The sequence below is a fragment of the Micromys minutus genome (genome assembly GCF_963924665.1).
Source record: "Micromys minutus genome assembly, chromosome: 30".
Lineage (NCBI taxonomy): Eukaryota > Metazoa > Chordata > Mammalia > Rodentia > Muridae > Micromys > Micromys minutus.
In genome coordinates this window covers 3590438-3606877 of record NC_137965.1, presented here as the reverse complement: position 1 = coordinate 3606877, position 16440 = coordinate 3590438, and the positions used below count along the sequence as shown (strand labels likewise).

The window sequence follows — 16440 nt, the reverse complement described above, 5'->3', positions numbered from 1 at the left end:
GGGGCGGGGCGGCCGCCGGGCCGAGGCGAAGATGGAAGGCTTGACGCTGAGCGACGCCGAGCAGAAATACTACTCGGATCTCTTCTCCTACTGCGACATCGAGAGCACCAAGAAGGTGGTGGTCAACGGGCGAGTGCTCGAGCTGTTCCGGGCCGCGCAGCTGCCCAACGACGTGGTCCTCCAGGTACCGCCGCGTCCCCGGGGCGCGCGGGCCTCGGGCGGCGGGAGCGGGGAGTGGGCGGCGTCTCCAGCCCCGCAGGTTTCACCCCCGGGGGGTCCCCGGCCGAGGCCGCAGGTGCGGGTGCGCGGGGGACCCGTGCAGGGGGAGGGGTCGCCATGCCGGGGTGGGGGCGGGGGTCTGCCGAGCCTGCAGCCTGCATCCCTCGGTCGGGCTGTGCCAGGGAAGAGCAACTTCCCAGGGATGCTCTCCGGTTGTGTCCTCGTGAATCCTGGCTTCTGCCTGTGTATTTCCCGTAGTCACGTAGCCCTTGGGCTCCCGCACAATGGGAAAGTTACGAGTTTTATCAGGCAGGCAAAAAAAAAAAAAAAAATTATGAATTTTTTTTTTTTTTTTTTTTTTGAGTGAGCCCAGCAGACCTCGACCAAGTGAGTTTTGTTAAGCTTAAGGTATCCAAGAAGCAGGTTGTTTGGCTTTATTTTATTTTATATTTGTGATTTAAGGAAGCCGTGTTCTGGGGGGGTGGGGTGGGGGGAAGACTTAAGAAATCTGAACTCCTGGCTAATACTTGGCGTGTAGGTAGACGTGAAAAGCTCTTGTTAGTAGGATGGGTGGCCGAGGTACTGTGGACAGAATCTCCTAGTGGGCTTTCGCGGAAAGTTTGGTGGAGTTTGTGGGTTCGGTTTGGGATATATTGAACAGCTGGAATCAGAAGGTAGATATTCTCAGTCTGTAGCTCTGCCCTGTCGTTACGGTTAGCTTAAACCTTTGTCGTCTGTTTTTACAGGAGACTTCGTAGAAGTGCTGATATTTGTGATGAGCATTAACGCTACTGTTTAATGATTCATAGCTGCTATCGTGAGAGCCTGTTTAAACAGCATGGGAGGAAGGGACCATCTCAAGTTTTCATCCTAATATTGGTCCCAAGCCGAATGACCTAACACATGGAGACGAAGGGGATAGAATGTAGTGGAAGTAGGATATTGGGCCAGAGGGTTTATTTCACTTTGTTTTGAGACACTTTCTATCCCAGGCTTGCCCGGAACTCTGGGTCCTGTTGCTCCGTCAACGCTCAAGTGCTTACAGGTGTGGGCTGGGCCGGGAGGCTCCAGGTTTTTACTGTAGTCTCCTATAAGTACAAATGTGACTCTGAGCCAGCAGCCCGCCTCCTCAGCCTTGAGTTCTCGGAGGCCCATCTTAGAGTGAAAGTTTCCTTCGAACAAAACCTTTTGTCATATAAAAATTTCTACAGACACATCCCTACGATTGTTTGGTTTAGGGAATGAATTCTTTGTCTGTTTGCTTTTTTTTTTTTTTTTTTTTTTATTGTCTTTTTTAAAGCTGACCTGTGGTGGGGAAAGGTGAGTTTTAGGTACCAGCAAGGATAAGTAAGTCGCTGGAAAGGGCAACATAGTGACTATTTTAGGCTTTTGCTGCTGTTCATGTGCTGCGTGGGTTGACTGTTTTTGTTTTTGTGGCCCTCTGACAATGGGAGACTAGTTTTAGCTTAGGTTCACACAAAACTGCCTGTAGTTTGGTGATGGGATAAATGAGGGGTATGGTGGGCTGGTGTCTAATGGGTCTGGTACAAAACCTATAGGTTCTGGTCAGAACGTGCTCATTTATTATGGAAATGAAACATATCTTCAGGGGCGTAAAATCAACAAGAAGCCTACCATATTCTGTTTTAGCTCTTGTTTTTGGGGTTTGCAGTTGACAGAAAATGACTTTTTGTCATTCTAATGGTGTCCAAGACTTTAGGGTATTTAAATATAATGTTTAGGACATAGAAGTTAGCATTCATTAACCTCCAGCTGAGATATGTTCAGTTAGATCCAACTTCTTTTTATATTTTACTCAGTTGTATTGGTATTTGAAAATAACTTTCTATTGTCTTTGTGCATAGACACCTTAAATATCTTAAATATTTGGGATTCGATTGCACACTGGAAACCATAGGAATTCCCTGAAGCAAGACTTCCACAGTAGCATGTTCAGGTTGAACATCCCTGATCAGGGCATTTGTAATACTCCCAAACTGAAAACTTTGAGGGCCAAAATAGCACAAGTGGAAAATTCCACACTATGAAACTTTTCCTGTTTCAGAATTATATATTTTTTTAAATTCATTTTCAAACTGGGACTATGGTTCATACGAGACATAAAGAGATCTCTTTAAACTTGGATCCCACCCCCCAAGATCTCTCATTGTGTGTACACAGACATTCCAGAATCTGGGGGGGAGTTGCAACTCCAGACACTTGAGTTTGGCGCATTGCTGATAAAGGATAGCCAGCCTGTGCTAAGTAGCAACCTGTAGTCTTGAGGGCCTAAGACGTAGATATGTGAGGCAGACGGGGAGTGTGGATTTAGTTTCTCTTTTGGGAGTTTGAGATTTTCTGAGAACAGCCTTTCCTGGCTTTTGGTGAGAAGCATTTGGGGTAACTCAGACAGACATAACACAGTTCTGGTCCCTTTGTTGAGCTAGATGTTGGGGGGGAGTCCACAGAAGCACAAGGTGCTCGGAGGGCTTTGAAAATGACAGGACCACTCAGGTGTAAAGGAGAGTGTACCTGGAGGAGGCGCATTGTGTTCACAAAACGGTGCAGTTCAGGTGGACTTCTGAGCTGGGATGGGGAAGGAAGATGGGCTTCTAGGCAGTGGAAAAATACGACCAGAGTGGACCACCTCTGAGCTTTTTCAAGGACTAGTAGATAGTAAGACTTTACCCACCTTAAAGTGTTTGGAGACAATGAAACGGTTAGGAAGAGGTCGTATTACTAGGACCGCAGGCAGGAGATTTCATACATATTTCAGTAGGCAGTGGAGAGCATTGGAAATTTTTGGCTTTGAGTGGTGGAGAGGAAGATCGGGAAGGAGGCTCTGACGGACGTCTGGCAGGGGTGCTGGGTGGTGGGTGCTCAAACCAGACCGACAACACTGGCGTGGAAAACAAGGGCAGCTGGAGTCCTCACTGTTTGACCGTGGGAAGTGCCGAGTATGTAATTGAGTCCAGGTGATCAAGACAGGAAGGGGAGCTTTGGGCCAACTTCGAAGGGCATTTGACAGGAATGGTTCAGAAAAGCAGCATTCTAGGAGGGTTTTTGTCAGAGATAGTGCAGAGATTGGTTATTTTGGATAGGAAATGGTGAGGAACCGGGCCAGTAACTCACGAAGCCTGGGGTCACAGGGCTGGTGGTGTGGTTCCATGGTAAGGGCATCTGTGTCAAGCCTGACCTGAGTTCCATCCCAGGAAATGACTCCCTTCAGTTCTCTGACCTACCAAGACCAGTTATGACGAATGCCTCACAGCTGCGCATAGTTAAACGACAAAATATTTAAGAACAGCAAGAAACAGAGTGAGAGAAGACAGTAGGTGGGGAGTATGGGACATTATACTGTCAGGCCAGTTGTCAGTGTCTCAAGATATTCTGGATTGTTATAAAACGGGGGAGGGAATGGTTTGCTGGCGTGTAGTGGGTAGAGGCCAGAGATACTATTTAATAGCCCAGAGTGCATGGGACAGCCTGTGTAACATCTGTCTTGACTCAAAATGTCAGTGTTGAGGTTTGAGATCTGACCTGGACTCTGACATGAGACCGGAAATGATTGGCTACAGGGGTTATTCTGAAGGCAAACTTGGTTAAGCATGACCTGGGGATAATTTGGGTGGGAGAGATGGTGGCAAGGGGCAGGATGGGGCCTGGGGTTGTGAAGAGGAGGCCGAGTGGGACTGCAGGCATTTTGGGATGCTGCTAACCTCCGTCAAGTAGAAACAGGTATTTATTTATGGTGGGTGTTGGTTCTGTTCAGGTTGGCCGTCTTCCGCAGATACTGAGGGCACGGAGAAGATAGTGCTCTACATACATATTAGGACCTTGGTTGGTCCAGTAATTTTCAACGTTTGCTAATAAAAGTCACGAGAGGGCTGAGTCATCTGGAGAAATGAGGGTAGAGAACAAAGAACTGGGCCCAGAGCTGCAGGAGGGAGGAGCTGGCATGGGAGCCCAGTGGGTTCCTTGTCCCAGGCAAGCTGTCCCGTGCAGGAGCTCATCTGATCTCTGCACAGCCCTGTGAAGTGGGTATCATTTTTATTAACAAGGAGCTTGGTAGGCAGGGACGTTAAATAACTTGTTTATGAAAAGTGTATCCTGTCTTCCCCTTCCCTTCCCCTTCCCTTCCCTTCCCATCATCCCTGCCACCTTGAAGCTGCAGTTAAGTCATTCAGAATTTGCTTGCTTTTGAGTTATATGTAGTCTTTCTTTTGAATAGTGAAGAATTTAATTTATAATGATGTCTCTAAACAGTCACTTCAGAGAGAGGTAGTTTCCGGGGTACAGTCAGACATCTTAAGGGATATCATTACACCTGTCAGTATTTGTTAGCTTTAAAAGTCCTTATCTGTTCTGTGTGTACATGTGTTCTGTCAGTATGTGTCTGTTCACCACCTAATGCCTGGTGCCCACAGAGGTGAGGAGAGTAGGCTCCTGGGACTTTGAGTTATACGATGTTGTGAGCCACCATACAGGTGCTGAGAATCTCCCAGGGCCTCGGGAAGAACAGCCAGTGCTCTTAACCACCGAGTGATTGCTCCAGCACCCAAGTGTTTGTTTCATGAGACAGGGTCTCCCTATGCAGCAGAGGCTGGCCTGGAACAGGAGATTAAAACCTATTTAGAGGTAAAGGGTTTGTTGTTGAAGATGGTGTCAGTAGACCAGGAGAGGAGGAGCTAAAAAGTTTGTGATATTTTGTCCTAGAGAGTAGGGACTGAAGATCTGACCTCACTATTTAATTATCAATTTTGCCATTTGCTGAAGAATTTCATTGTTACAGCTTAAAATTAACTTTTCCAGAAGCAATTTTTAAAAGAATAATATTATTTACCACATTAATCAGTATATATCTTCTTAGCTTTCACTTAAAAAAAAAAACTCTTTATCTGGGAAATATCAAAACTTACACAGAATGTGAATGTGTGATTTTGTGATAAAAGCCTTGAGTACTAACTGTGCTTCTATTGAAGTTTGCCGGCTGTGTGCCCTGTTACCGAAGCTGAGAAGCTTTGGATCGGGGTGGTGAGCGGTGGCTGGTAGAATATTTGAGAACGATCCATAACTTAATGGGAGGAGAGCAACAACAATGAAGTATAAACCAGCTTTTCTCTCGAAACTTAGTTACAAAATCTGTTAACCAGTAAAATATCTGAAATGGAGCTGCAAACCTTATTGATGCATTGGATGTCAGAACTATAACCGAATTTATGTATCAGATATTAGAAACTTGATAAATGTCAGGTTTTTATTGTATTGAAATTTCTAAATCGCTATCGGTAAAGAATAAAAATACACACGAGGTAATTAGACATTTTTCGTGCACCATTGAGTGTGAAAGAGTCACAGCTGGTATCTCCATTCAGTGTCATGCTTGCTTTGCGAATTCACGTCATGCTAGTCGGCGCCTTACCTTCCTTACGCGGTGTTTTGATGTTGGGAGCTTACTGCAAGCCTTGTGAGAGAAACAAGGAGCACTGAACAGAGGCTGGCCTCTGCCCGTCTGTGACCTTGACAGTTAGTTCACCTGAAGTGGCTGGGCTGGGTTTTCTGGATTTCTGATTGAAATGATTCTTTTTTCACAGTGGCTACTCTGTCCAGCCGTACCGGGGAGAAAGTGGTGTGTGTGCTAACCCACTGTTCTAACACTTGAGTTGTTTGTTTTTATTCTGTGAGAGATTTAAGGAGGAAAACCTAAGTCTGTAATGTTGTGACGAATAGAAGAGGAGGTTATAGGAAAGGAACAAATAGAAGGTGAAAATTGTATGAGTTCTTCACGGTGTCTGACCTCTCTGTTCTGCAGCCTTTCTGGGGGCTTGACTAAGAATGACCCCTTAGGCTCGTGTGTCTGATACTTGGTTCCCAGTTGGAATAGCAGGGGGAAGGGTTAGGAGATGCGTCACAGGTTTCAGACCCTTAGCCCAGTGCCTCTCTCGGCCTCCTCCTTGTGGATCAAGGTGTGAGCTCTGCTGCTCCTGTGCCCTGCCTTTGCTCATCATGAACGTTAACCCTTTGAAACAGCCCAACTGAAGGCTTTCTTCTGTAAGTGGCCTTGGCCATGGAAAAGTAACCAGGACATCGTGATAGATCTCCTCATTCAGTTCTTTCCTGCTTACCTCTATAAAAGAAATTGGTGTGATGGACGCTAATTACCTACCATATTTCTTTAGGATTGGTAAATTACAGGACTTGGGCTTTAAAAAAATTATACATCTCTTTTCTGTTTTGTTTCAAGAGTTATCATATGTTTAATTTGAAGTCTGTTTTGTTAAAGAACAAAGTCAGATTTTGTTATTGTAGTTTTTGAGTTATTGAATCCTTTGGGATTCTAGTGGACACATTGGGCATCTGCTTAGAAAACATAGCTGTACAACTTTTCACATTTACTTTGATGTTGCCGGTCTGTTCCAGCCTGGGCGAGCTCAAGAGGCTCCCTAGGTAAACAAAGCTTTATGGCATGAGATACTGAAGAGGCGTCTCTCTCACATCAGTTTATATAGTACTTCCTTGTCACTGTCTACCTCCATGGCTTATGTGTAGTGGTGAAAGATCGGCTGTTGTCTCTCCACTGTGTGTTGTAGTATTGAAAGGAACTATGTATACACAGAGGACCATTGGTAAGAGGGTACTGAGCCGTAAGTGAGGGGAACATCTCAGCGGAGGCATGGGCAGTGATGGGGGAGGAGGGCAGGGAGGCCATATATCAAAGAAACTGTGACCATCTGAAGCTATGACAAGATTATGTGTTTCAGATGAGAAGCTGGAGAGTTAACAGACAAAAGAGGAATAAAGAAGGGGTCAGTTACTCTGGGGAGTCAGGATAAGGGGTAACATCTAAATTCTCTTGTTAAAGTCCACTCATAACTTTAAAAAAAAGTTTATTTATATCACACACACACACACACACACACACACACACACACATTTGGGGTTCTGTCTTCATGTACACCAGAGGAAGGACTCAAATTTTATTGCAGATGGTTGTGAGCCACCATGTGGTTGAACTCAGCATGTCTGGAAGAATAGCTAGAGTGCTCTTCTGAGCATCTCTTCAGCCCTCCTCTGCACTCACAACTTTTTAAGTAAAGAGAGTACTGGGGAGGGTGAGCAGATTGGTAGGTGGATATACTTAGATTAGGGAGAGGAGTGTGGCAAGATTGTTTTTGATGTGGAACGTGAGAGAGGAGAAAAAGCATAAGGAAAGATGTTGGTGTTGTCATTACTGGATGATTGGGAAGGAATGGGTTTTAGTGGGTGCTATTTTGGTAAAAAAGTAGTGATGAATTTACAAATTCTCTTTTGTTCATTTTAAATTATGGAAGTCTGTGTTATGAACTTTACCATAGATGATCCACAGCTTGAGAAGACATCTTTTAGAGGAAGATTTGAAGATTTCTAGATTGTTGGCAAATTGAAAACAGTAACTGATGAAGATATTGAAGGAAAGACTAAAGAAAACCTGTCTAGAATGGAGTCTCAAGGACCACTGAACATTTTGAAGTAGGGAAGTAGAAGCCTTAGGATAACCAGAGTGGTTGGAGGGAGGTGGAGAAGGCAGAAAGCACATCCGGCCGAAAAACGCACGTGTTTCATGGAGGCAAGCGCCCACTGCATTGAGCTTTCTGAGAGGTTAGAGCTGTGAGGGCAGGTGGAGCCACTGGGTTGATTCAGAAACTAGATGTCAAACAGGAGCCAAATTTGAATACCCCAAGGATTAAGTAGCCACTGGCTTAGAGATAGGGCCTAGAGATAGCTTTTTAAAAAGTCATTTGCCCATGAAAGTGAATAGAGCCAGGGCAGGCACTGAGGGAAGAATGAGGTTGTAAAGGAGATCTTCATGGAGGCGTAATTTCAACTGTCTGTTAGGGAAAAGAAGGGAGATGTATTAAGAAAATAGGAAAGGTCTGGATCCTTATTACACAGTCTTGGAGTTTATTCTTTCAATTTTAACACAGGGATTTAGTGGAGAAATGTTCCAGCCAGTGGCTTGTGCTTTCTTCCAAGACAAGATTAAGAGTGTAGTTTCAGGAAGTCAGCAGGAAACATTTGTTGTCGCATCAAAAAGATCTAAAGTTTTAGGGATGAACTGTAAAATATTTTATACAAAATCTGAAGATTTAAACAGAATATGTGTCTAGGTTGGAAGGCTGACTATTCATACCTAGATTTTTAATAAAATCCTTGTGGTTTGTTGAAACAGTTAAGCCAGTCCCAAAGACTTATGAAAAGAATAAAATTGGAGACTTGATCCTTCTCTCTCTAAAAATTGTCTACACTTCTGTGCTAACCAGGACAGAACGATTGTCCAAAGATTAAATGCATAGATGAGTGATCAGAATTGAGAATTCAGAAATAAGCCTTTATACTTAAGATTAGTTATTTTGTGGGAATGCACTAGGAGACTTTATTGGTATGCTCAGTAGATGCTTCTAAAATGGTGAGATACCTGTGTACTTAGGAAAAAATGTACTCAAGCATTTTGTTTATAAGTCACATAATATACAAAAGTTAACTTAAGATAGATTATGTGTTTAATTGTAAGATTTAAATCTATAAACTTTGATTAGCCTGAGCTCTTAGATTTGACCCCAAGATCCTATGAACATTGCAAGGAAAAGTACACATTGGATTTCATCCAAAGAATGTTCCTAACATGTAATATTGCAGACGATACTTAAGAAAGTTCAAAGCATATAGACTTGGAAAAATATTTGCATATTCTAAACATGGTAAAGGTCTTTCATCTAGAATGTCATTAATAATTAGGGAGTTGCATATTAAACCACAGTGATACACGTTACTAGGAAGGCTATAATTAAGGTCTGCTAATACTTAGTATTGATATTGTGAAGAGAATACAATTTCACACTGCTCCTGGGTGTTTTGTAAAATGCTGGCTTTAAGACTTGGACATAAACTTGGAATAAATGGCCTTTACTCTTGAGCATCTACCCAAGAGAAAGGAGATGTTCCCAGAGCTCTTTGTCAGAAAAACTTCACATGTACTATTCTATAGCAAACCTGAAAACAATCCAGGGACCCTCAAGTAGTAATTGGCAAAATTTATATCCATAAAGCAAAATAATCTGTCATCAAAAGGAACACATTTTTGATATACATTGCAGCAAAGATAATGTTAGGAGCATACAAAATGAGAGAAACCAGACACAAATAGTACCTGTTGTATTGCATTATATGAAGTATTTGAAAACTATATCTATACAAAAAATGTCTATGGAAAAGATGCATAGACACAGCTAGTGATGGTTGTCTAATGTCAGGGCGGAAGGGGCAGCCTGGAGGGGATCAGCTTTGGGAGAAGAAAAATTCTAACTTGGCTTATGTGATGCTGTACAGCATTGCAGGTTTTCTTAAACTCTGTATGTTGTATTGTAGTTACATTTTATGGTGTGAAAATTGTGCTTCACAGTTCTTTTTATATCATGAATTTGTCATTTTGAAAGTGCCATGTACTGTGGATTGTACTGAGTATTTTTATTTATCAAGATTCAGCATAATTTAGTGTAAACTGGCCTCTGGTGAGGGACTTAGGTTTTGAAGGTAAACTTTATACATAGCTTGTCACACGAAGAGCCAGAACTGACTGCTCGCTTGCTCGTTTGCTCGCTCGCTCGCTCGCTCGCACAGCTTACACTGGCTCCAGATGTGTTGTGTAGCTGGGGATCAGAACTCTTGGTCCTGCCGCCTCCCTTTCAGTGCTGGGGTAACAGGCATGTGGCACCGTGTCTGACCGACATGACACACCAGCAATGAATACTGCTGGGACTTCATTTTGGTCAGTGTCAGGGACTGACTCTTCTGCGCACTCTGCAGATATGAATCCCCTCTAAGCTCAAGTGATCCTTCTCTGTTGGCCTCCAGAGAGTACCCAGGGCCATGCCTGGAACCGTGTATTCAGTCAGCTACTCGGTGTGAGCACAGTGTTAGAAGGGGCTAGGAATGAAGGCCTAGACCGAATCTAGACCAGTTTCTGTCTTTGGACTTTGATATATTACTAATTTCACTGCTGTGAGAGAACTTGACCAGGGTAACTTAGAGGGACAGATTGTGTGGGGCTTCTGGCTCCAGACAGAATCCTCGATGGTGGAAGAGAGGTAGCAGGAGGCTGGAGCAGCAGCCTAGAGGACTAACTCAAATGGCAGGAGTTTTGTGAACCCTCAAAGCCCAGTGGGACACTTACTCCAGCAAGGAGAGCCACCACCTGGGGACCAAGTAGTCAAGTGCCCAGGACTCAGTGAAAACATCTCATTCAAACCAGCACAGGTCTTACTGCATTTATACTTAATTGGGATGTCATAAATTTATGGGAAGTTACAAAAATGTAATAGCCTAAAATATGAATTTAAAGTAATCATGTCTGACAAATTACAAATTATAATCTTAATGCAATGGTAGACTCTTGGGGACTGAAAAGTCAGTCTGTCCCTGTCCTGACTGTAGATGCTGACTTTGATGGACTGATGCATCTCCATTTAATTCTCAGCTTTCCTAAGTAGCCAGAGCCTGGGCCCAGGCCTCACAATTATTATGCTCCTTTGTGTAAAAATGAGTTGTAAAGACTGCTGGTTGGATAGTGATTTGATTGTCACCACTGTTTGCCTAGGAGCTAAGCAAAAAGTACACCTGGATGTTGACATATCAGGAGACTTGAGAAGGGAAATTATTACCTAGAAACTTAGAGCACTGGGGAGGGTTTTTACGTTGAGTTTATGGTCTGAGTACATGTTGCACCGTTACATTATGATGTGAGTGAGTGCTGTAGGGCACTACTGTATGTCTCCTAGGAAAAGTTACACACCCTCGACTTTCATGTTAACAAGCAGCAAGTTTAGTCACAGCAGAACAGACTTTGGGATATGACAGCTCCAGACTGGAACCTCTGCTCGGTGCTTGTTAACTTCTCACCTGATCTGATAACTGAGCCTGAGATGTTCCCTGTTAGTCCCAGTTCTGAAGGCCAGGCAGAGGTGTGTGTAAGCAGCATGGGGTCTGTTCTTAGAAGGTGACAGATCAGTTTCGTTTGCTCCACTCTGCATGAAAACATGAGATTACACTGTCCTGACTTTATAATAGAGAAGGCGTTACACATTTTGTCGCTTGTTGCTGCTTCCTGCCAATGGTCCTTTTATTTTCCCTGTTAGTGTGCGATTCAGTTGTTTGTTTCCCAAAGTGAAAGGTACCCACATAAAGACCAAAGACCCGGATGCAGGTGATTCGGTGGTGAGCCCGGAGAGCTGGGGAGCGGTGGTGCCGCTGGCACGTCACATGGCCCGAGGAGCTGCTGGGCGGTTGTTCTGGGTTTTATGAAGGTTTGTTTGTTTGGAAACATCATGCTGAATTTTAGATACCATGAGTGGATACCATGTTGGTGCCTTCTAGGCAACAAGGTTAGGTGACATTTGAAAGGCTGACCGTAGCAGTTGAGTGGCATCGCAGCATGTGCCAGGGATGGGCTGGTTCTTCAGGGACGCAGACTTACCTTAGAGATGTCTTCCTACATTTATCATCAGTGCAGGTGATGCTAGTGGGTCCACGGGGGCATAGCAGGTGCTTAGTACTGCTTGTTGAATTAATGAATGGTCTAAGTATAGATTTCTTTTTTCCCCCGAAATGGTCTTACAACGTGAAGCTCTCCGTACACTGGCTTTGAGTTTGTGGTGGTCCTCATAGCTATCTCCCAAGTGCAGGGCTAGAGTGAGCACGTGGAAATAGTATTTCTAGATTCTTCTGCAGGGCTGGGGCAGCAATGCTCTAAGGGGAACTAACCCCAAGGATTCTGTCCACACACTTGTGGATCTACCAGATTTGAGACTCATCAGAAGCATGTGTTTTCTTAGAAACCTGGTGAAGCTAGCGGTGTGGGTTAAGTGGGCGCGGTGCCATGAGAACAGGAAGCTACAGGGTTCACTCTTTAGCTGCGTACAGCCACGATGTGGTCGGGGACGTTGGAGCTTTGCAAACAGCTGAAACATAGGATTAAATGTTTACTTCCTCACCTCTTACCTTTGCCCTTGGCCGTGTATTCGGGTTCCCAGATGTCATTTTAAAAATTATTTGACATCTACAGAGTCCATTGATGCTGTCACTGGCAATTGATAGCACCTTCCTATGTACAGTCCTGTGAGAATCTAAAGTTATAGCAGGCCTCTCCTGCCTTGACTTGTTTTGGTATGTCTTGGGAACACTTACAGATAAATATTAAAATAGTCTCTTTTGCTGTGTTTGTTTAGATCACAATGATAATGGCAGTAATTTCCTAAATTAATGATTTTACTAAAAAAGGGACACTTTAAAACTGAGACACTTAACATTGTTAATAGATTTTTGAAGAGCATCATTTTATCAGCTGAAGAAAAGGAAATCCGTATCTGCTTAGTAAGTATAAAGAAAACAGTATATTTAAATATTATGTATTTTGTATGTATGTGAGTGTGGCCATACGTGTGCCATGGGGCGTGTACAGATGCTGGAGAACAAGTACTGGGCCTGCATCTTGCCTTCCACCCTGTTGAGGCAGGGCCTCTTACTTCTGCAGCTGTGTTGTGCTCAATCCCACTAGTTGGGAGCCGCTGCCATTGCTGCTGCTGCTGCTGATCTTGCTGTAGTTGTGCTGGGAATAACTGCCCACTGAGCCATCTCCTTGGCCATATGCCTAACCCTCAAGTGCTAAGCCTCCCTTCTACACCTTTAAACTTTTATCCTGTGTGTGTGTGTGTGTGTGTGTGTGTGTGTGTGTGTTTGCCTTTGTAGGCACGCACATGTATATGCATGTGTGGAGGCCAGAGAAAAACTTGTTGGGGGAGTCTGTTTCCTTCTAATATGTGGGTCCAGGGATCGAGCTCAGAATATCAGGTTTGAAGCCGAGTGCCCTTCCCTGCTCAGCCATCTTGCAGGCCTTTGGATTTTTCTGAGGCCTGCTTTAGCTTCGCAGAAGACTGAAACTTGGCAGAGTTCCAGAATATACCTTTTATATTCCTAATATATAGACACCAGTTTGTGCCTTAAGTATGACTAGGGTCAGCCGAATGCACTGGTTAATGAAAGAGGGCCTGAGGCAGGTGGCTAGAGGTCTGAGGCATCCGAAGACTGGTCGTGGTAACACAGCTCAGTATTGAGGGCCTTAGAGGAGAAGAACGAAGGAGACGCATGGTCAGTCGATATTGCTCCTTCTAAATGTTTAAATTTGTACTGGTTCCTGCTGGCACTTCGTTTTCCATTCCTTCTCATTTCTTACTATATTCTTCAGGCACAGAGCGAATCTCTTCGCATGATGAGTTCCTTATCTTAAAGTTTATAAACAAACTCACTTCTTTTATAGTCCTTTGATTTCCTTTGTCACAGTATTTATAACAAACTGAATCAAGGTACAAACAGTATTTTATACGTAAAACAATAAATATTTATATATAAAACAGTATTGTATTATATGAGCATAGATATTCAAGATAATTTAATACTTGTATGCAAAATACCATGCTTATGTTTGTTTGCTTATGTATTTGACTTCTGCTTCGTGAACCTTGCCTTGGTTGTCCCAGTGGGTGGGTGGCTGTCCATCTGTCCTTCTCTAACACTGCCCTTTGTGTTCGTATTTCTACACTTGTGGTATCTTCATTCCTCGTCCGGATATGCCAGGCCCCAGCTAAACTCTTCAGCCACCTTAGAAATTCCAAATGGCGATGGTTGCCTCTCCAGGTTCTAAGACCATGTGGTAGAGTTCCTTGAGGTAGACCAGATGTACTTGGATACAATGGGATCTGCCAGGATAACTTGAGCCAGTTGCTGTGAACATACTGAATACATTTACACTCCATTAAGGCAATGTTACCTCAAGATTGTTCTTGTGTTGGTGTTAGTTTGGGGTTTTTTTGTTGTTTTTGTTTTTGTTTTTTTGTATCATGACTGAGTTAGAGATATACTTTAGTGATAAAATGATGTTCAGAACCCTGGGTTGAACTCTAGCAGAAGCTAGGGACAGAGAGGGAGATGCCATGGAACTCTTTAGTATTAAGCTTCTGTGAATATTTCTGTGTAGATGTGTAATATAAATAGGAATAGGTTAGTGGTGGTTTCCATTGAATTAATTCTCTTAGAGTGAGGTCAGAATTCTCTTAAGATGTGTGGTGAGAGCAGTCTTTGAAGTGTACTAGCTGACTAGTCAAGCTCTGTGAACACACACTCAGGGTTACAGTCAATGTTTCAAGGCTGATGGCCTATGGTTTTGGGTTGTTTTTTTGTTTGTTTGTTTGTTTTTTAAAGGTACCTGATAGCTTTCCTCCTATGTCCAGCTCCATCCAGCTGTGTCCTCCTTTGGAACACCCTCCTTTGGAACACCCTCCTTTGGAACACCCTTCTTTCACTTCCAGGGTGTTCCATCCCTGTGTGAACGGCCTTCACTTTGGAGATCCTGATTTGAACAGTATCATGGGCTCTTGGAAGCTTTGTTCTCTCCCAAACAATTGTGTCTTAGGGTTTCTCTGCCTCAAGGAAACATCATGACTGAAACAACCTAGGGAGGTGAGGGTTTATATTACTCAAATTCCATGTATAACAGTTCACCCTCAAAAGCAGTGAGGGCAGGAACTCGCCTACTGCACAAACACAGAAGCAGAAGCTCATGGATTGGCCATGGAGGGGTTCTGCTTACTGGCTTGCTACCCTTGGCTTTTCCAGCCTGCTTTCTTATAGAGCCCAGGACCTGCCCAGGGATGGCTCCACCCACAGTGGGCTGGGCCACTCCCCCTGCAGTCACTAAGGAAATGCTCTACCGGCTGCCCACAGCCTGGTCTTATGGAGGCATTTCCTCAGCTGTGGCTCCCTCCTCTCAGATGGCTCCAGCTTGTGTCTAGTTGACAGAAAACTAGTCAGTGCAGTTGGTACTATGTGGAGTTTGTCCATTGCTTGCTGGATCCATTTAAAGCTAACAAGGCATGCTGTGAATGAAATTCAGATTTTCTCCCCCATTCTTCCCTCCCCCCTCCTTTTTCTCCCTTCCTTGCTTTTTTTCTCATCCAGCCATCCTTCCTTCTTCTTTCCTTCTTCCTTCCTTCTTCCTTCCTTCCTTCCTTCCTTCCTTTCTTCCTTCTTTTCTCCCCTTTTTCTCTTCTCCCTCCTTTTCGGTCCTAAGTGGTCTCAAATTCACAATCCCCCTGCTTCAGCCTCTTAAGTGCTGAGATGACAGGCTTTCATATATATATAAATAAAATCAGATTCCTTTTCTTTCATGGTCCATTGTGTCACAGGAGAGCAGCAGAAACGCAGAGTAAAAGTTTAGAACACAGACAACTTTTTAGGGCTGGTCAGTTGCTTCGCCCTGCTGTTGCCGTCCACTCAGACGATGAGGATGAGGGCGTGAGGCAGGGAAGGAGAAAGTGTGGGCAGTGATGTGCTTGGCTGGCTTGCTGCCTAGCACTGTGGGTGCTTTCCTTTCCCCCACCCCATCAGCATTCTGGGCATGAGGAGGGAGGCAGTGAGAACAGGAACAAAGCCCTGAGTTCTGAGCCTTGACTTTGCTGATATGTTTGCCTGCTGCCAGTTCCTCCTTCTCCCTTAGAGAACTTTTTAAAAGTGTAATGTTTTACATATTAATGTTTACTGAGAAATTAAGAAACGAGGAATTAATTTGCAGTAATAGGGTTAGCTGGCAGCGTGCGGGTGTCCTGAACCTGCAGTGTGCTCTTCTGTCCATAGAGTAGAGCTAAAGCTTGACTCACGGACACTTTCTGTGCCTGGGTACAGGTAGAGCCACGGATGAGTTCACGGGTGAGGGTGCCTGTGCACAGTGTCACTTCAGGACAGTGCAGCTCCTAACCTCAGTCACTATGCAGATCTGCAGGGACAGAGGGACAGGTTGATAAGCTTTTGCAGTAGAAGAGCCTGCCTTCAGAAGGAGCAGTGGTCTGAGCAGGGGGTTATGGTGAGGTTTTCTGTTCACTGCCCACAGTTTTAAACCACCACAGGCAGAAATCTTTTCCTTCCTAGATCACATTTCCCTCTCGACTTAATTCTGGAAGGAATCCAAACCTAGTGTTTCTCACTTGTACCTAACAAATGGCAAAGCTGTGATTGCCGTATTAGCAGTGATGTGTGTGGTTGGTTTCTGCACTGCTCCTTTTTGCTTCAGTGCAGTTCTCTTGACTTGGCATAACTTCACTGTCAGGAAACAGTGAGTCCTGCTTCTGCTTGCTCACC

General features: G+C 44.2%; 1 protein-coding gene across 4 annotated transcripts in view; it reads left to right on the top strand.

Annotated features, from left to right (window-relative positions):
• Positions 1 to 16440, top strand: part of REPS1 (RALBP1 associated Eps domain containing 1) — a 63355-nt gene continuing 46915 nt past the window's right edge. For all 4 annotated transcript variants that reach the window (XM_080941589.1, XM_080941588.1, XM_080941591.1 and 1 more), the window contains exon 1: positions 1 to 184. In XM_080941589.1, the coding sequence (XP_080797715.1) occupies positions 32 to 184 (153 nt within the window). In that variant the 5' untranslated portion in view covers positions 1 to 31. The remainder of the gene's footprint in view (positions 185 to 16440) is intronic.